The sequence below is a fragment of the Anabrus simplex genome, chromosome 1, assembly GCF_040414725.1.
Source record: "Anabrus simplex isolate iqAnaSimp1 chromosome 1, ASM4041472v1, whole genome shotgun sequence".
In the NCBI taxonomy this organism is placed as follows: Eukaryota; Metazoa; Arthropoda; class Insecta; order Orthoptera; family Tettigoniidae; genus Anabrus; species Anabrus simplex.
The window spans coordinates 1,271,254,915-1,271,276,048 of record NC_090265.1 but is presented as its reverse complement, the minus strand read 5'-3'; the positions used below and the strand labels follow the sequence as shown (position 1 = coordinate 1,271,276,048).

General features: G+C 41.3%; 1 protein-coding gene across 1 annotated transcript in view; it reads left to right on the top strand.

Moving 5' to 3' along the window:
- The window catches only part of LOC136858689 (A disintegrin and metalloproteinase with thrombospondin motifs 12), a 477,582-nt gene that overhangs the window by 369,077 nt on the left and 87,371 nt on the right, over positions 1-21,134 (top strand). Inside the window, exon 13 of the mRNA XM_068225727.1 lies at positions 8,501-8,600. Within this exon, the coding sequence (XP_068081828.1) occupies positions 8,501-8,600 (100 nt within the window). The remainder of the gene's footprint in view (positions 1-8,500; positions 8,601-21,134) is intronic.

Genomic DNA, 21,134 nt, shown 5'->3' with positions numbered 1-21,134 from the left:
TTTCTCTGTCCCTATACAATCACAAAGTAAATGTAGATCATCATACTTAGCCTCACATAGTATGCATTGAGAGCTCTCTTTGCTCCTGATCCATCCTTTATTTCTTTGCATCCCCATCAGCCACCATATTAACCCACCATTTAATCTTCCATCTCCGAATCTTATACTTAAGTTAGAGATCTGATAGACCTTATAGAATAGGCTGAGCGAAGGTCTTTCTCTACATTCTTCCAAACAATTCTGCATCTGGATATCCTTAATTCTCATTGTCAGGGCCCTTTGCATTCTGCTGTTATCCCCCTTCCATCCCTCCCGCCAAATATATCCCATACCCAAATCCTCAACATAACTTTTGAGTTTTAATAGCCAACACTCATCATACATTCCTTCCAATTCATATCTATATACTTCCTGCAGCAGAATACCACCGCCACCCCGTCTTAATATAGACCAATAATTTAATACCCTTTTAACACAGTCTAATTCGATAAACTCTCCGCACATTGGCTGTACATTGCGGTAGTCTCATAACAGCCTTACTGAATTTACATATTATTTGATTCAGGCTAGCACTTTCCTTTTCTAATCCCCACAATTCAACCCCATATAAAGATCTGCTTAGGACCAGAGTTTTTAGTAATAGCCTCAGTATTTTTAGCTTACACCTGGGTACTTGACGACTAGAAATGTTATTGCTGCGGGGGCTGCAACCCCTCTCAGTTTGCATCTCTTGATGTGGTCATCCCATCCTCCTTTTCTATTTAGTATCAATCCTGGATATTCTAATCTATCTACTTCCTCTATTCTTTCCCCCTGTACTCTCCATTCCCTTATTGCCCTCCTTCTCTTACTTACGATCATCACCTCCGATTTCCTATAGTTAATTTTCAGTAATTAATCCAAACTTTCTTCACTCCACCCCTAGTCAGCGTCATTAGCAGAATATCATCAGCGAAAATCAGGCCTGGGATCTTCATATTACCCATCGCCGGTACAGCCCACCTAGTCCCTCCTTGCCCATCCAGTTCCCTAGTTCAAATATATTTAAAATAACCACTACTCCACTCTATCGTACTTTATCTCTTTCCCTCTTTGCTTTCCTCTCTCCTTTCCTAACTAACCCATATCGGAGCGTGGTGTGATTCGGTCCAGTCCTCCACCGTTATGCTTTTGATGTAATCTAGCAAGTCCTCTGAACTCATTAATAAATCAATAACGCTCCCCACTTGTTCAGTAATATAGGTACTTTTACCTTCTCTATCCCCCTCCTAATAGCCGTTCGGAATGCAGAAATTCCCGACTTAGCATAATTCTGAAAGTTTTCAACCGTAGTTATTAATTACCTTATCATTACTACTTCTTCCTGATCCCACTATCAACTTTTCTTCTTTACCTCGGACTTCGCTCGTCTATTCTGGCATTCCAGTCTCCAAGTAACAATATTCCGTCCTCCTCATACCTCCCTCTAATGATACTAGTTTCTAATAATAATTCCTCAAAGGACTTATCATTTGCATATGGAAATTCCTTGGGGTGACAGTAGGCAAAAGCCAATCACGCATGTTTCTCTCTCCCTGGCTCCCTCACCATGTTAAATCTTATCCACATAACCCCTTCAATGTCTCTCTCTATATGCTCTATACATTCGTTCAAATCTTCTTTGACTAGCACCGCTATTCCTCCGGGTGCGCGGCCGATTTTACTTAATCTCTTCCTTGAATTGTTCCGCACCGTGAATCCCCCAAGTTATCTCCCTGCCTACTTCTAGCCATGTTTCCAAAAGCGCTACAATACCAAAACTTTCTTTTAAATTTTTCACTTTTATATTGCCTATTTTACTCAATACACCTTCAATATTAACAAAGCCTATCTTCCTGCCTAGTCACAGCTTTTTTCCCTAATTTACAAACACCATCTTCATTCTTACTTGTCATCACCCTCTCGCTCTCAGCTTCTACCTCCCTTCCATCATTCTTTGACGCTTTATTTTCATCCTTCCTCTCTTTATCTTCTGAACCTTTATTTTTTCCTCCACAGGTCCTTCAGGTTCCTGCTTCTCCCCTTGGTCATAAGGTATCTCTATTTCATGTCCCCCTAGCTCGGCAATCAATGTATCCTCTTTAACATTCGGAACATTATCTGTTAACACTTCCTGAACCTGCGCATTTGATATTTACCTCACACATTCTTGCACTGCACTGTTTCCTTGTCTCGGGGCTTCAGAAATCGATACCACGTTTCCTCCCTCCTCTTGGGCGTACTGCTGTCTATCTCTTGGCCGCTTCGATCGTTCTCTTCCTGTTTCAGCTCTTCCTTCATAATTTTTAGTTTTGTTACAGACCAAACACGCCACCAGATACCATTTGTTACCACCAACCTTTGATCCTTAATATATACTTTGAGGCCTTGGTGTCTGGCTCTGCCTAAATGTTTTCGTAAGATTTTCGTATTCTCAATCCCTTCTCTTCCCTAGTCTTTGTTTATTCAAATCCTTTCACCTTGTAAGTTCCTTGCGTTTTTAACACTAAATCCGCCATTATGGTTGACATCAACTTCACTTTCACTGGTCTCCTACATTTCACTTTTCCTACTCTTTCGACATCGTCCATATCCACTTCACTGAAGTTAAGTTTCAGCTTGTTATTGACGAGGTCCACCACTTTATATATAAGCTTCACTTTATCTTCACTCTGCTCTTCCTGTAATCCATAGGTATATATACATTTCTTCATCCTTTCTTGGCTGAGGAAACCGAGCTCATTCTTCAGAGACGCCACTTCCTTTTCCAGATTTACCTGTTCTTTTAGCACTCTCATTGCTCTCTCATCCTCCTTTATTCTTTTTTCCGTTACTCCCCACTGTTCCTTGAACCACGCCTTCATATCTTCAAATCCCTTGGCTTCTTCGTTTCTCATTTCCTTTACCAGTGCATCTCCAGTATATGTTTTTACAGCGTCTCCTATCACCCCCGTGATTCTCTCCCAGTCCTCCCAGCTCATGTCAGGGCCTGGATTCATCTCCACGCCCCAGCTACCGATCGCCGCACGATATTGCTCAATGCCAATCATGTTATACCGCACTCACCTTACCACACATCCACTCTGATCGGTTGCTCAAGTTGTACTGAGATATTTGGAATAACACTTCCCTTCCACAAATCACACTCCAGTTTCACCTCGTATATTCCTCGAAAAATTCCACAGCTCACACCGCAACAATTGGCGTTCTATTATTACTACAGGATCGCTTTAAATGGTAAACCACGGATTACACGTACGTAAACTCCAACTTCACACTGAACAAAATTTCGTAATAAATTAATATCTGAACTTGGGCAAACAACAAATATTGGAATGAACGTACGGCATGATACCCCACTCTACAGATTACATTCGTTTTACTACCATCAAATCCACTATTGTACAACATTTCACGCGCTAGTTTCGCGGCTCTACCGATTATCCAAGAAACATAAAATGACCTTTCGTAGCACACTTCTGACATTACTACGTATTAAGAAGTGTGACCAAAGTGTGTCACAGATACACAAATGTAATGGTGACATAATGAAATAAACAAATGCACTTTACAAAGGTTAGCTTACACACCTGGAAGTCGTACGTGGCCTTGCATCGTTACAGGTTCACCAGCCTCTCTCAATCTTTTATTCAACCATCTCCACCAGTAGTGGCTTTACAAAACACACTTTTCCTTTCATCAGGATTCCTATCCTGGGTTAATGTTTAAGATTGTTTATTTTATGTAATTTATCTGAAATTAACGACATACAGAAAATAAACGCCCTTCACACGTTTCTTCCTTGCACGGACCGAACACGTTTGTCGAACCAAGGACCCGCACACGCAATATTTTATAATTCAACAACTATATTTGCTACCTCAAGTGCAGGATTTCGGCATTAGAATGCCTGACCCTGTATTTGAATGCTAATTCCGCTTTTGGAATACCGTTAATTTATCTTTTAACTTGGTGATGATGTCACAGCCACCTTCGGCATAACCTATCTTTTGCAATGTTACTCTGAAATGCGTGGAGTCTCCTCAAATTCACCGGACACAACGGGCAAACACAAACGGCGCGGCGTTATTTTATAAATGTTTATCCCACTCCCATTCTGTTTGCATCTACCGACAAAAGCTAATTGACACAGATTTACCTCACAGAAAATATAATCAGGGCTTATACTAACATAGCATATAATTGTTTACTTTAATAGCGGTGGTGATGATAAGAATTACATAGTTCTCCTAACAAATTTGTGTCCTTAAATGGACTCATAATCTAGGTACTATATTGTGGTCGATATAATAGAGTTTAAACAAACCAGGGCGTCTTTTCGGCAGATTTTGTTTTTGGAGCACTTAATGGCCCAAAGCCTTTACCACTGACAACCAAATTGTTTCACTTTTTTACGCTCTCCTGACATTTACCACTGTGGTTTCGTCACCAATTTTCCCTTAAACGAAATATCATCTAAAATAGTACCGTGCCAAATTAATTTGTATCCCTGCATACTCTACACGTGTGTGTGTGACTTAATTTCTGTTGCGTGAGAATGAGATTGAGAATGTTCTCCGCTTGCCGCCTCTGGTCGGAAACAAAAATGCAGCTAGGGCTCTTCATTATCTGGCGTGCTGGAATTACATGGTGCCTCATGTAAGGAATTTAGGACTATGGCTCCTTATGTCTCGAAGGTCATGAGTTCAGTACGAAGAATTCCAGCAATTTTCGAAGCGACTGCTTCGCCTCAAGTATCTTCTGAGTAATATGAAAGAGCCATGAAAAAATCTCCAAATGAGATATTCTAGACGCGAGCATCATTAAAGTGGTAGTGGTGGTTGTAGTGTGGTGGTGTGGTAATTATTGTTTCAAGAGGAAGTACAACTGGACAACTATCCACCATTAACGAAATCCAAAGGGAAAATTGAAAAGTTTCAACGTTTGGAAGAATGAATATGTTGGCAAAAGGAAAACAAGGGCTACGAAGAGCGCTAAAATGAAAGATTCGAAACTTAATATAGTCAGGGTCGAAAAGAACAAGATTTGACCAAGGGAGGTTGGATAGAACAGTTCAATGTGAGTATACTGGCACAAGTAGGTGGAATCAATGCCAGGTCACAGCCAAACCACCTTCCCAGGTTAAGAGCATCATTGGGTCCCTTTTTATAGCCTCTTACGACACGTAGGTGATACAGTGGATGTAAATCTAGCACCTCCACTCACAATGGGTTTCAAGTTTTGGTAAATGTGCTAAAGTGTTGTACGGTCCACACTCTTTGCGGTGTATGATAATCTGTTTTCAATAATATTAGCACTTCACCTCCATTGGAGGTGTACCTGGAAAGTGCTACACAACTTCGGAACGGCAACACACGTTGTTTAACAGCACATGAGATAGAACGACGAGAGTTAACGGGAGTGACATTCTTGATTTTCATGCGGTTATATCACTGGCAGTGCCGGGAATCGAGCCCGGACCTCAGAGGACGGCGACAAATAGCGCTAACAGTTACGCCACCTTTTGATAGTGAAGAACATCCTTCGATGCATTTTATTTCATGTGGTTCACTGTTGTTCTCGTAACATTTCTGAAGTGATTTCAATTCGGCATGTAATAAGTAGATAATTCATACCTAAGTAGTCTACTAATTTGTCCGCTTCCGTAGCGTAACGGTTAGCACTATTAGCTGCCGCCCCTCGCAGGGATCGTTCTCGGTACTGCCAGAAATTAAAGAATGACTGGAGGGCTGGTATGTGGTTAAAATGGTACATGCAACTCACCTCCAGATGGGTGGGAGGGGGGGGGGGGGTCTGAAAAGAGTTGCAACACCGCGGATGAGTTCACGAGTTTACTTACCTATTAATTGTGCAAGAAGAAAAAATGTAGGTGCATTTGCATCTGTCTGTGTAGCGACTTAATTCTTTGTAAAATGTAGGCCTTTCACTTGCTGAAGATTCGTGGCAATATCAAAGTGGTAGAACACGATTTGAGATACATAAAATGTAACAACACCACTTGATTGTTAATCCGCTCATTTTCAGTAAGGGATTGGAATATTCATCCACAATGCTATTGTCCCTCCGACTATTATACTGGTTCCACTATAAACAGCGCTTTAAATAGCTGTCTAACATGCAAATATAGTCGATTGCGTCGAATATCATATGTGATTTTTAATTTCGTGTGGCTATTCCTAGCCGAGTGCAGCCCTTGTAAGGCAGTCCCTCCGATGAGGGTGGGCGGCATCTGCCATGTGTAGGTAACTGCGTGTTATTGTCGTGGAGGATAGTGTTATGTGTGGTGTGTGAGTTACAGGGATGCTGGGGAGAGCACAAACACCCATTCCCCGGGAAAATGGAATTAACCAATGAAGGTTAAAATCCCCGGTCCGAATCGAACCCGGGACCCTCTGAACTGAAGGCCAGTACGCTCTCCATTCAGCCAACGAGTCGGACATTATATTTGATGATAACACAGAGGAACACGATTTTTAGTGTCCAAGATATTAGTCCCTTCTTGGAGTGTTCTTCGGTCATAGATTCTGAGAATGGTATTCGTTTTTGCAATCAGCTCTCCTTCTCACGTTATAGCATACTAGGTTATTACGAGGGCAAGTCAATAAGTATCATCAATCAATTTTTGTTATTACAAAAAGTGTGCACACTTTTTATTTATATCATTTTTCAATGTAATCACCCTGCTTTTCAATGCCCATGGTGCACCGTTTTACAAGGTTTCCGATACCCTCTGAAAAAAATGTTTTTGGTTGCGCAGCAAGCCACATATGCACCGCTTCCTTCGCCTGTTGATCGGAGCTGAATCGATGGCCTCTTAGAGCATAGGCTTATTTAAGTGGACCAAACAAATGATAATCCGTCTGTTATTCAGGATCAAATCACGCACTTGTTCAATATTAGCATCCACTGGTAAACACTTTGCTGTGGAAACATATTTTCCCCGTACTGTGCTGAAAGTCTTCAATGAATTTCAGCTCCCGGTGCACCCTTAGACCACAATAAAAAAAGATTACTGAACGCTTTTCTCCCTTGGTGCAAACAGAGAGTGGCGCAGCCGTTTTTACGTCGCAACAGCGCAAGATGTACTGATCTGATAACGCTAAAACCTATCATAAACGTAAACAATAGTGCCATCTGACGGCTGGTTAGCACACAACGCCATAGTGGGATCCTAAAGACAATTAGAGCGATATTGCAGATACTTATTGACTCGCTTACGTAAATTAAGCCTACAACGTAGAAGAAACAACAGTACTTCATTTTATAACAAGTTTTTTGGGGACCTATTAGGTTATTAAATTAAGCCTGCAACGTCAACAAAGAAACACCAGCACTTCATTAATATACTAAGTATTTTAGGACATATTACGTTATTAAATTAAGCCTACAACTGATTACTGTTTTTCCCGTTGATGCCCTATATATTTATTAACCAAAATTAACATTTATTAGTGTGGTTGCTGTGTTCGCGCCATACCATCAGAATACCAAATTTCATACTCTTTACTTGCTTACTTGTACACTGTCGCAGGTGCTGTGTACACATTTAATACATGAAATGCGGTGGCAATGATTTATCTTGTTGCCCCAGTTTCAGTTTGAAGAGGAAAATATGTTCTTTTCACAAAACCCGTTATAACTTGTCTCCACTGAAAGAACACTACTCCGCACGAATGTAACAAAAATATCAGGGTTGTTAATAAATTTTCTTCGTAATTAAGCCATTTATATATCTACAAACAAATAAAACATTACAGACATGTAATTTAAACATTCAGACGTATAATGTGTACAAAAATAAACGAACGTCGGTGGGAAATAAATTGATAAATTATCACAAAATTAACAATATCTAAAAATTTTAGAACTTCTAGAAAAAATGGATAGGAGTTTTGTAATTTGGAATCACCAGCGCAAATATACCTAGAATGAGCTTTAAAATTCCAGACACCGACCAGTTTTTGTTTTTATCCCCAATGTAATTATTATTGGTCCATGTTACTAAAATTCACATGGGACTGAAATAAATTAATACAAATATTTTCCACCAACGCCGGGTTTAAACCACCGAACACAAAATTCAGCGTTAAAATTAACCCCCACGGCTACGGAGAAATCTAGTATAGGTGTCCTTTATTGTGGCAGTTTCTGATGTACATGGAGCGCTCCTCTTTTTCGCGTAGCGTGATTCTGTGATCATTCAATATTACCTCTCAATTGTCAATTTGTCAACCATGAATATGTGTACGTTCTCAAGAGCGTATTACCAGACATTTTCACGTTAGGTTATAAATTGCGGATGGGGTAAGACTGAACATATAGGAGTGGGTGGTTCACCCGATATTATAGTGATTACTTTTTTTAGTTACATCTTAATAAGGTCCTGAATGCAAGTTTTGCTGAGATGAACTTGTATTTAGTGAGCAATGTGAGCTAACTAACGTTTTTCTTTCATATGCAGCCTTGTGAATTCGGTGTACCGTCGTTCAGGGAGGTCCAGTGCTCAGAATTCAACGGTAAAAATGATGGACAAACATGGAAGCCCTCACCTAACGCAGACGGTGAGTAAACGAGTTGTATTGTAATCCATCTTAATCTTGAAAGGTAAATACTCCATTATACCTAGGTATACCTCTACACTTGTTTCTCTTATCTGAAACGTTTTAACATGAAGTTACCGACTTTGAAAGAAGTGTTGTGTTCGTCATTGAATAGCCGAGGGAATGGACCTATGCACATGCACACATTACAACTACCATAGTCGCCTGACGGGATGTCACGTGGATGCGTGGTAAGAGGTGCGAGGGGTAAGCATGGCTACGGCGCATGTGCCTACCTCAAGTCTCAAGGCCTGACAATAAACATCGGTTGCGTCCACGATGACTCTGGAGAAATGAGGTGCTGTTGTGGAGTTTCAAAGTGGTAGTGCAATTGTGCTTTAGTTACACATTTTCTATAATAGATAAATACTGCGTAACGAACAGTTTAATGAGGAATATGCCGGAACTCCCATTGTCTGTCATGACTAATGTTTGCATCTGTTACACCTGCCGTACCTACAATCTGCCATGACTTGTTGTGAGACGCACATAGTATGTTCTGTTATGCTGTTCAGTTTGCCAGAGCCAGTGAATGAGTTATGAGTTTACAATACCTATTTTTGTAAATAGTAATGCGATCTCATTCCCTCATAGTCTCTTAGCCAGAAATTATTAAACGTCGAGCTCAAGCATCATTCTGGTCTCTCTCTGCTTCTCTTATCATGGCATTAACATACTCCCATTCTTCTCCCAGGTAACATGCCCTTTCTTCAACATGTATTTATTTATTTATTTTAAAAATGGCTTTTCGGAATTGGGAAAAATAAGGACAGTTACATTACAGAGATCATTAAAATATGTGACAGACATCTAACCTTCCGATTTTTTTGAATATTTCGAATATAAGTTTTTATTTTAAAGCTTCACTTTTGCAGGACTTGAAGAAAATAAGTGAAAAATATAACTGTCGAACCAAATGGAATATACTTGTTCTATCAAAGTGGAAGAATAAGGTACATAAAGACAACATTCAACCCGGAAAACCTTCATGGTAATTTAACAGACCATGAGGGCTTTAAATCTAAGATATCAAGGAGTATCGGTATGTTCGAACGTTGAATTTTAAGTCTCGAATTTAATGAACACTTGGAATACACTGACTGACAGAGCAAATGCAACATCAAGAAGGAGTGGTCAGAACTTTATGCCAATTGCAGGGTAGACTGACGTCACTGAGGTATGCTCATGATGTGAAATGCGCCGCTGTGCTGCGCACGTAGCGAACGATAAATGGGACACGGCGTTGGCGAATGGCCCACTTCGTACCGTGATTTCTCAGCCGACAGTCATTGTAGAACGTGTTGTCGTGTGCCACAGGACACGTGTATAGCTAAGAATGCCAGGCCGCCGTCAACGGAGGCATTTCCAGCAGACAGACGACTTTACGAGGGGTATGGTGATCGGGCTGAGAAGGGCAGGTTGGTCGCTTCGTCAAATCGCAGCCGATACCCATAGGGATGTGTCCACGGTGCAGCGCCTGTGGCGAAGATGGTTGGCGCAGGGACATGTGGCACGTGCGAGGGGTCCAGGCGCAGCCCGAGTGACGTCAGCACGCGAGGATCGGCGCATCCGCCGCCAAGCGGTGGCAGCCCCGCACGCCACGTCAACCGCCATTCTTCAGCATGTGCAAGACACCCTGGCTGTTCCAATATCGACCAGAACAATTTCCCGTCGATTGGTTGAAGGAGGCCTGCACTCCCGGTGTCCGCTCAGAAGACTACCATTGACTCCACAGCATAGACGTGCACGCCTGGCATGGTGCCGGGCTAGAGCGACTTGGATGAGGGAATGGCGGAACGTCGTGTTCTCCGATGAGTCACGCTTCTGTTCTGTCAGTGATAGTCACCGCAGACGAGTGTGGCGTCGGCGTGGAGAAAGGTCAAATCCGGCAGTAACTGTGGAGCACCCTACCGCTAGACAACGCGGCATCATGGTTTGGGGCGCTATTGCGTATGATTCCACGTCACCTCTAGTGCGTATTCAAGGCACGTTAAATGCCCACCGCTACGTACAGCATGTGCTGCGGCCGGTGGCACTCCCGTACCTTCAGTGGCTGCCCAATGCTCTGTTTCAGCAGGATAATGCCCGCCCACACACTGCTCGCATCTCCCAACAGGCTCTACGAGGTGTACAGATGCTTCCGTGGCCAGCGTACTCTCCGGATCTCTCACCAATCGAACACGTGTGGGATCTCATTGGACGCCGTTTGCAAACTCTGCCCCAGCCTCGTACGGACGACCAACTGTGGCAAATGGTTGACAGAGAATGGAGAACCATCCCTCAGGACACCATCCGCACTCTTATTGACTCCGTACCTCGACGTGTTTCTGCGTGCATCGCCGCTCGCGGTGGTCCTACATCCTACTGAGTCGATGCCCTGCGCATTGTGTAACCTGCATATCGGTTTGAAATAAACATCAATTATTCATCCGTGCCGTCTCTGTTTTTTCCCCAACTTTCATCCCTTTCGAACCACTCCTCCTTGGTGTTGCATTGTCACTGTCAGTCAGTGTATATAAATGCATGGATCATTCTTCAAAGAGCAAACAATAATTTGGGATATGCAGAAATTATTTAAAACTTAATCACTTTTGTCATTTAGTTTACATGATATCTTAAAATATTCGCAAAAATCTAAGCTTTACTTGAACACGACATGCTTTCATGGCACTTCGAATTATGTGGCATGACCACTTACAGCTGCATTTGGTTGAAGTACATTTTCTTTTGAAGTGCAACTCTATTATACCTACTTGACCATCTGCAAAAGAAGACTTCTCTTCAAAAGACATAGTCTTATTTGCTACAGTTCACGAAATGTATAACTCTGATTTTTTTTTTACATTGGCGCGTGCCAGTTGTATGCACTTATTGTTTTTACCATCAAGAGACGGCGATTACTAAGAATATCCGGTAGATATGATTAAATGGTATACTTTCCTATTATACTGTTCTATTCGTAACTATAAAGGTATATATGTCCAACAGTTGTCTCTTTTCTCTACGGGGTCGGGTGTGAAGTGAGATGAATCTCCGTAGAGAGTTTTACGACCGGATGCTCTTCCTGGCGTCAACCTCATCAGATGAGTTTTTCAGATGAAATAAACGACGTGAATGAACGGAGAGGTTGAAACAGGATGCCGGCACATAACCTACTCCAGTCTATTAGAACCACGGGGGTCTGCTCTTTACGTCTCCATCCAACGGACGAATCATCATCAACAGCTTCATTATGCTCTCGCTCCATATGATCACTGCAGAGAGGTTTAGAATTTAAGTCAGGGTTTTGGCACGCAATCTAGTGCTTAGAAATTCTTTACCACTACCTCTCCTACCCCGCTGACCAAAATTCTGATTGTGATCTTTTTCAGCCCATAGGGCTCGAACCAGTTACCTACGGTGTCAGACCATATGGACTTGACCCTCTAATAATCATGGCCACCAGACGGGATTATCCCTTACCGGTTAGTGGTAGTGTTTGTGTTAAGAGAAAGTACAATTGAACACTTCCCCGGAATAAGGACATAACCAACAAATCAATAATTTTCAGGAGAGAGTAAAATTGGTATTCACTGGCTGAACCAAATGCATATACAAATGTACAAATGAGTTCATCCATTAATAATATTTTATTATTATAACTTAAAGTATGAAATAGTACATCATGCAGCAAGCCTATAATGACAATAATTAAGACACGGGTATGTTTATAAAACGAGCGAAGCGAGTTTTATAATTTCCGTACGAGTGTCTTAATTACAGTTATAGACGAGTTGCATACGACTGTCAATGCTCGACGATAATTATAACTCTATTTCTGATTGTTCATAAATTTCTGTCGAGATGTCGCTTGCCAGTTGAGTTTACTGAACAGAGAGTAGAGCGCATGCGAGAGTGAATCAGAGACCTTGACAGTGTCATATGTTTTCAAAGCCTTGATAGAAGGTTATCATAATCTAGCTTTATTTCAATTACAAATTGTTTATTGTACAGTTGGTGAAGTGAATATGCGGGAATTTGCCGTGTGGTTGTGGAATATTGGAAGTAGAATGTGCATTGATGTTAATATATGTGTTCGATACATTTGATTTTGCTATCCTTACCTAAATGGTCAAACAGTTGTATCATAATGAAAATATGAACTTTGATTGGAAGAGAACCTGTGTCATAATGAAAATATGAACTCTGATTGGTGGAGAACCTGTATCGTAATGAAACTTGAACTATAATGAGCCTCATTAAGATACATTTTTCTGGCATATAATACTTAGATTTCGGCATCGTCGAGCAGAAATTAATGTATGAATTGGAAGTGATACAATATAAAATAATCTGCAATTATATATTACATTTGTACATAACAGAACATGCCCCTGGAATAAAAATTATAGCAAATAATATTTAGCACATTTCCAAAATTACAGATACAATTCAAATGCCATGAATCCTATTTGCAGGGCATTTGGAACGAATGAACTCTAACCGATTTTCACATCAAATTTACAAAGTTCTACAAAACAAGGCCACTAGACCAAAGTGGTACAAATTATTACAGAAAGACCTCACTGAATTAGGGTCACTAAATCTACAAGATCAACAGGAAATACAAAACATCATTCAAACACGGGGATTTGAGGAACAAGAAAAGAAACCCACACGATCGGCATGGATGGAGGACCGAAGACGTTCACAATCATTGAAGATGAATTACTGAACAAGAAAAAGGCCGAAAAATGCTGATTCCGCGTGGTCCTAAGTGACCCATTCGCGAAGAATAAAGAAGAAGAAGAAGGTTAGTGTAATAAAAAATAACAACAAGAAAAAATTAAAGAAAATATTTCAAAATATAGACGCGATTCCGTCTGAGGCCTTTAAATGATCTATTTATTACACCTGAATGAATCAACACAAACACTCTCCATCATCATGACTGATATTCCATCCTTACACCATGGAGGAAAAAGTTCTGCTGGCTGTAAACCAGCTTGAAGTTCATATGTAAGACGTAAGATGGCACCACAATACAGAGGCGTGATGATAACCCTATTTCTATGGATATCTAAATTTTCAAAGGTGTATTAGTTACATCGTTATTCTGGGGTAACTTTCAATTAGTCAACCATTCTTTCTTAATCCTAATTAGAAGGGAAAAAGTAAGAGGTCCGACATTGGGAACTGAAAAGGCCCTAGGCTTCACAAAATTTATACCATCACGTCGAAAGGGAAGATATGAACAAGGAAGTCAGAAAACATTTCTTCCTTTCCTGTTTGTTTTACGTCACACCGACACAGATAGATCTTAGCGACAATGGGATGGGAAAGGGCTAGGAGTAGGAAGGACGTGATCGTGGCCATAATTAAGATATATCTCCAGCATATTCCTAGTGTGAAAATGGGAGACCACGGAAAAACATCTTCAGCCTGCCGACAGTGGGGTTCGAATCCACTATCTCCCGAATTCAAGCTGGCAACAACGTGACCGAAACCACGTAACCACTCGCCCGACCAGAAAGGAACGATGCAAGTGAGAACCCTGGTGTAAGTCGAAGCAGTGCCATACTTAGTTAAAGACCCCCTGTTCGCCAATCAATGCTTTCAAGGTGAAAGCCCTAAATCCCTGTTTTAGTCATATCTTACAGCAGGTAGGTGATACCTCTCCGCACTCTGCATATGAAGTGAACAAATATGCCCTGTTGATGGTGATTTGTCCGTCGGATGGTGACGTTCAGCCTTCGTGATACTGTAAGAAATAGGCTATGTTTCGGCACCGGGTTTCATCCTCTCCTTCCTACCATTTCGCCTCATTCCTTTTATCTCATTGACTCCTGTGATGATATTGACGTCAGGAAGAGCATCTGGTCTTAACAATTCGCTTCATAGATTCATCTCGTTTCTTACTGTACCGTATCGTTCATGGTCAGAGAAACACAACACCTATTGCGTAAAATATAAAATCCGGCAGTCGATAGGAAAAAGGCGCCAAATGTAGTTAAAGTGCGCGAGGGAGTTTGAGAGCTTCAGACATGGAGTGGTGCTGGGTAAGAGAGAGTCAAGAAATCCAAAGAGAGATGAAGCTACTCGGATGCTGACAGGGGAATCGCCTGTACCAGTTCACTGAAATGAGAGGCGAGAGAACGCAGGGTTGACTGGATTGGAAACATATACCATATTTTCGCCTACAGACAAAATTCAGTAAATATGAAATGATAGAAAAATCAAGCATACATTTCTGAATATCGTGATACGATTTTCAACTCTAGTTATTAATGCCTTCAATAACACAATATTTGCGGCAAGGCAGTTGGAACTAACTCTGCCCCACGCAAATTAGTCAAGTGGATTTCAAGTGTGTATCTCGGGGATTTCCTTGGCGTGGCTTGGCTGGATGGCCTAATAAATAGTGAGCTCCGAGTGAAGTGGAGGCATTCTACTCTTTTGAAGGTGCGGGACGCACGTCAGCCGTGGAGAAGCTGGAGTGCGAAGTGATCAGTAATTACAAAAGAGTGTTTGATATATGAAACTCATTCTCTATTTGGTAAAAGTCGCGTGCTGTGAAAAATCATTCGCGTTGAAACTAGATCGAGAACTTTATGATTATTAACAACTGTGTTCATTAAGGGAGAAAGCAATACTAGTAATAACCCTCATTCGTCATTCTATCTTGTGTAGGATAGGAATCAGCATGCCGAATCCGGGCTATGAAATTTGACGATAGCTGGGATTGTGACTGGTAGATAATACAAGTATTTGTAAGCATAGCCGAAGAGATTAGCTCATTTGAACTAAGGCTAGAACAGTATATAGGTGGTCACTAGGAGATCGTGTGCGGTTGAGCATTCAACTTTGCTACATAACTCTCCATGGTTAGGAAGTTTAGGAACCCTAACGCTGTGTGTAAGTGTGAGGAGAGAAAGTTACAGACGAGGACAGACGTTTAATTATGCATCTCCTAACAGTTAGTGCGATATGCGCGTAGGAGTTATCGACGGAAACAATCAGAAGTTAACTGCGTATCTAGGTGCAATTAATAGGCCGAGAAGACAACAGGTGCGGCCAGAAGCAGCCGATCTACGGACTCAACAGGTCAAGCAGAAGCAGAACGATGGAACGAGTTCAGAAGCAGGACAAAGGACTGTTTGCTAGTGACGACGGTGGTGTGATGCCTGGCTGAACGCACCAGGGTGTCCACAATGTAGGATCGGTGAGGTCAACGTAACAAGATAAGTTTGGACAGAATTTATTATTGCATGGATTGGGGACAGGGTTAAGCTTCGCATTTGTTTGTATATAATAGTTATTAACCTTTAAAGCGAGTATGAATTTTCACTCAAGACTTGGCATATTTAGGAAGGGTATAATTTTTACATTAGATTTTTTCTATTTATGGTTATGCCGAAGTAAGGTTAGACATGGTATTTGTCAGTGTTGCCTAGATCATGTTATTTCTCGGGGAATCAGTGTAGTAGCTTGAAGTAATATGATCTTACAAAGGAAGGGACCGTAACGGCCCTTTCACATCGAATGGAAGAGTGGGGGGCATAGGTATAGGCTTGCATTTTATTTTTAATGCGTTGATTTCAGATGCAGTTCTGATTGGGGCAGATGTCTTCAGCGTTGTGGTATTGAGGATCATCTATGTATTTACATCGATCTTCTCCTGGGCATACACTAGGTATGGCATTAACTCTGGGCTTAAGAGTCAAGAGATAAGACTCATAAGGCATGACTCCGTTATATTTCAATGGCCTTATAGGTGGACTGGCATTGGAGCCAATTGTTAGCACGAGAATGTAAGGGAATAAGTGAAATATTGTTTGTGATTTGAAATGGCCGAGGACGAGACTGTTAGTTGTCTGTATTTATGAAGGAAAGTTTCGCTCAGTTGATGAGGAGAGCTAGAGCGAGTGACAGATGCCAAATGCTTGAGATCTCGGCTGTAAAGGGGGCTCTGATTATGTAATGTTTGTTTGTCGTGGTGGGTGAGACGGACTTGACAGTCTCCCATTCCGGCAAGGTCGTAATCGTAACCAATTCTCAGTCTCCAAGAGAAGGGTTGCTCCCCAAAGCTGCAAGATGACCACGTTTATTTGTACATTTATTTCAGGTCCTGATGACGGCAGATGTACTTAGTGTGTGTTGTGGATTGATGTATTGTTGTACTTGTCCTTTTAGTCGCTTTTAGTCGCAGTAGAGGTGTCGCATGTGTGCGAAGGAAGGTCATGAGTTCACATCTGATCTGTGCGTGATCATTTAACTTCAGTTTGTTCTATTTTTTCTTTCTTTTGGTGGAAACCTAGGTCCTGCAGTGTACCAGTGTATATTTATTTCCCATATGTATGGGAACAGTATAGTGTAAGTTTTATGTGCGAAGTATTCCCTCCCTAATTTCATGTATTCGTCCGTTGGACATTTTAGTTAACAAGATTAGAAGCGAGCCTGCTCATACTTAGTTACCACCTCAAGTGCATTTGGAACCTCATGCGGCTTCCGCACTTAAGATAGATATTGCCACTTCATGCCTGTATGATTTGTATTTCTTTAATTCGTCTTTTTGATTCAGGGTTTGATTGTTTATTGCCCAACCTTATGTTTTCGTGATTAAATGTTTTGTAACACGAGATCCTTCTTTCTCTCACACAACAGCGAGTCCTGTCCATTACAGGTTAAAGATTCAACTTTATTTAATTTGTCACCGAACCAACCACACACGCTCACTGATGTGCAGCCAGGGGCAGAAGAGGACAGGAATAGTTCTTAAGATGTGCCTATACATAGCGACCCACGTAGGTAGGTATTTCTCGTTACTGCAGTACTTCCGATACATTCTCAGCATTCTCTTGATGAGTATTGGAGTCAGTAGGGCACATATAATTGAAGACCCTAGCTGTGGGGCTGTTGTGACTTTATTGAGCATAAATTATATTTTCTGAAAGGTATAAAAATGCGCCACGAACGTGAGTCAATCCTTTGACTATTTTTGTGTGTTACGGTGTGAAAGAGTATCTTTGAATAGAGGAGGCAGTAGTTGGCAATGGATCTGTTCCGTTTTAGCGATATCAGGCTTTTTTAGTTATTGAGTGCATCCTATAGATGTCAGGAACAGTGGAATGTCTTCCTGTTAATGAGGTAGTGAGTATACTTTCGTCAGAAGTTATAATCATGAACGAAGCTATGATGGATAATTGCGTGGGTGTAGATTAGTTATCGGATAAATCGAGATAACCTCAGTCTCGATAAACAGTGAATGGTTAGGATTACAACCAGTATTCGCGATACGTGGCTGGCTGAACGCTGCTCGGATCAGGTGGCCCGGATAGAGAGTAATGAGTGTAATACTTGACAGGTACTGGACATTTTACAGTAAAACTCTAGCCCATTAGTAGAATGAGACCTTTCAATTGCATTAATTGATATTCAAGGGATTATTATTTCCAATCTTCTAAATTAACGTGTTCGTGTTGTTGTATCTTATTGGTGTGAGTTGAAAAAAAAGACGAAGATATTTTTCTATGTATGCAGCATTGAAAGGTCGATTTAAGGCCCGAGTTTTTTTGTTTCTTAGGAGTAAAGTAAGTGATAGGAGGTGCAAGGGTTGATAAACACTTGTTACATAGCGGAGCCGTGAATTTCATAAACACAGGCCACATGTTCCTCCAGGAGGACACGTAATGCAATAAATTAATTAATATGCCGATGGCGATGGAGGAGTTTATGGAGCATATAGAGCAACAATTAGGGGGTATGATAGAGGAGTTGTAAGGCGTGACGGGAAAAGACGCAGATAGCACAGAGCGTATCACTGAACAATTATCCAGTAGTATGACCGAACAATTAACCAGTAGTGAACAGCGCATGACCGAACATTTATCCAGTGGTGAAAAGCGTATGACCGAACAATTATCTGAATTGAGGGAGCATACTAGCACGCAATTAGATCAATTAGTGGTAGATAATCAGGCCACACAGAAAACACACCTAGAATTAGACCAAAATGTAGAGAATCTGAGAATGTATTGTATCGCGAGCCCAGACGAACTCAAGTAAGAGTTAACTGAAGTTCAGAAGGGAACTCAAAACCAAATTGTAGAGCTCAAGGAAGAAATGGTCATTTTTGAGAAGAAAGTGGAATCAAGCGAGCTGAATACAGACAAGAAGCTAGAGACTCCTCACAATGAGCTGCTAGGAGTAATGCAAGAAATAGAAAGAAATAGCGAGGACATGGAGTCGTTAGAATGGAAGATTGAACTGAAGATACGAAGTATCTCTGAGGACATGGCAGATAAGATGGAAGAAATAAGCGAGAAAACCAAGGTTAAGCATGCTGGTATGGAAATTCGTATCGAGCAGACACGGAAGGAAATGAAGGCCGAGATAACCGGATTGGAGAATCAAAGAGAACGGACACAGGAGACAATGGAGACTAAGATGATGGGGTTAGAAAATGAGGTGGAGCGAATACGAGTTAAATTGGAACTTATAGATATATATTACATGCCTGCATTCAGATACACATTTGAAACATATGAAGAGTTCAAGAGGGCACTCTTAAAGAAATACTGGGTTCAATCAACTCAGTAGAATCTAAGAATGAAACTCTATTCACGCTGGTATGCGACGAAGTTGCCTACTAGATTAGCAGAGTATTTTACCGGTCAATTAATCAAGTTGAGGGAACTGGACCATCCGTCCACTGAGGATGAGGTAATTACGACAATAATGAAACAATTACCCATCGACGTGCAAAGAACGCTTATTGCTGCTAATATAAGACCGCTGTGGAGGTGAAAGAAACATTGCGACAATGGGATCAAACAACTCATGCAAGGCACAAAGCCTGGATTGTACGATAGAGAAGACATTTAACGCGTCGAACTTGAAAGCATACCACTCACCAGGTCAGTTTTAAGCTGAAGGAAACCCTTCAGAAAAAGCGATGGATGTGGAAGGTGATGATGACGTGGAAGTAGAAGAAGGAATGGTGCAAGTAAAGAGCCTCTCATAGATAACGAAAGGGGAGCTGAGAATGAAGAAGGAAACGGCAATGAAGAATCTGTAAACATGTTAACTCCTGGCAAGGTCATGAAAGAAGACAAAGGAGGCAAAAAGGAGAAGGATTATTTCGAATGCCATGGGAACCAGCGTATATTCCTTGCTCTGTTAGATGTGTACTACTACCAGAGGAAAGAAAAAGAGGAGCTATTGAAAGGGGGACATCTGAAAGCAGTGAAGAGAAGAGCGAGAAATGAGAAAGAGAGCGTTAAGTAACCTTGTTGGTCTTTAAAAAAATGCAATTCGCATTTTATTTTCTTACTTCATATGAGGGCTATGAACCGTACTGTTCGTGGTCAGAGAAACACAACATTTAATGCATCAAATATAAAATATGGGAGCCAATAGGAAAAAAGCGCCAAATGTAGTCAAGGCGTGCGAGGGAGTTTGGGAGCGTCAGACATGGCGTGGCGCTCGGTAAGAGAGAGTCAGGGGATCCAAAGGGAGATGAAGCTATACGGATGCTGTCAAGGGAATCACCTGTACAAATTCACTAAAATGAAAGGCGGGAGAATGCAGAGTTGACCGGATAGCAAACATGAACAATAATTTGCCTAAAGACAAAATTCAGTAAATATAAAACGATAGAAAATTCGAGCATAAATTTCTGAATGTCGTGATATGATTTTTAACTCTAGTTATCATTGCATTCAATAATACAATATTCGCTGCAAGGCAGTGGGAACTAACTCAGCTCCACACAAAGTAGTTAATTGGACTTCAAGTGTGTATCTCGGGGGTTTTCTTGGCGTGGCTTGGCTGGATGGCCTAATAAATAGTGAGCACCTAGTGAAGAGTAGGCATTCCACTCTTTTGAAGGTGCGAGACGCACGTCAGCCACAGAGAGGCTGGAGCGCAAAATGATCAGTAACTATAGAAAAGTGTTTGATATACGAGATTCATTCTACTCTTTTGAAGGTGCGAGACGCACGTCATCGACGGAAAGGCTGCAGCGCGAAGTGATTAGTACTACAGAATAGTGTCTGATATATGAAACTCATTCTCTATTTGGTCGAAGTCGCGTGCTGTGAAGAATCTATCGCGTTGAAGCTAGATTGCGAACTTCATGATTACTAAGAACTGTGTCCATTAAGGGAGAAAGCAGTACTAGTAATAACCCTCATTTGTCATTCTATCTTGTGTAGGATAGGAATCAGCATGCCGAATCTGGGCTATGAAATTTGACGATAGCTGGGACTGTGTTTGGTAGTTAATACATGTATTTGTAAGCATAACCGAAGAGGATAGCTCATTTGAACTAAGACTAGAACAGTATATAGGTGGTCACTAGGAGATCGTGTGCGGTTGAGCATTCAACTTTGCTACATAACTTTCCATTGTTAGGAAGTTTAGGAACCCGAACGCTGTGTTTAAGGGAGCAGAGAATGTTACAGACGAGGACAGACGTTTAATTATTTATCTCCTAACAGTTAGTGCGATATCCGC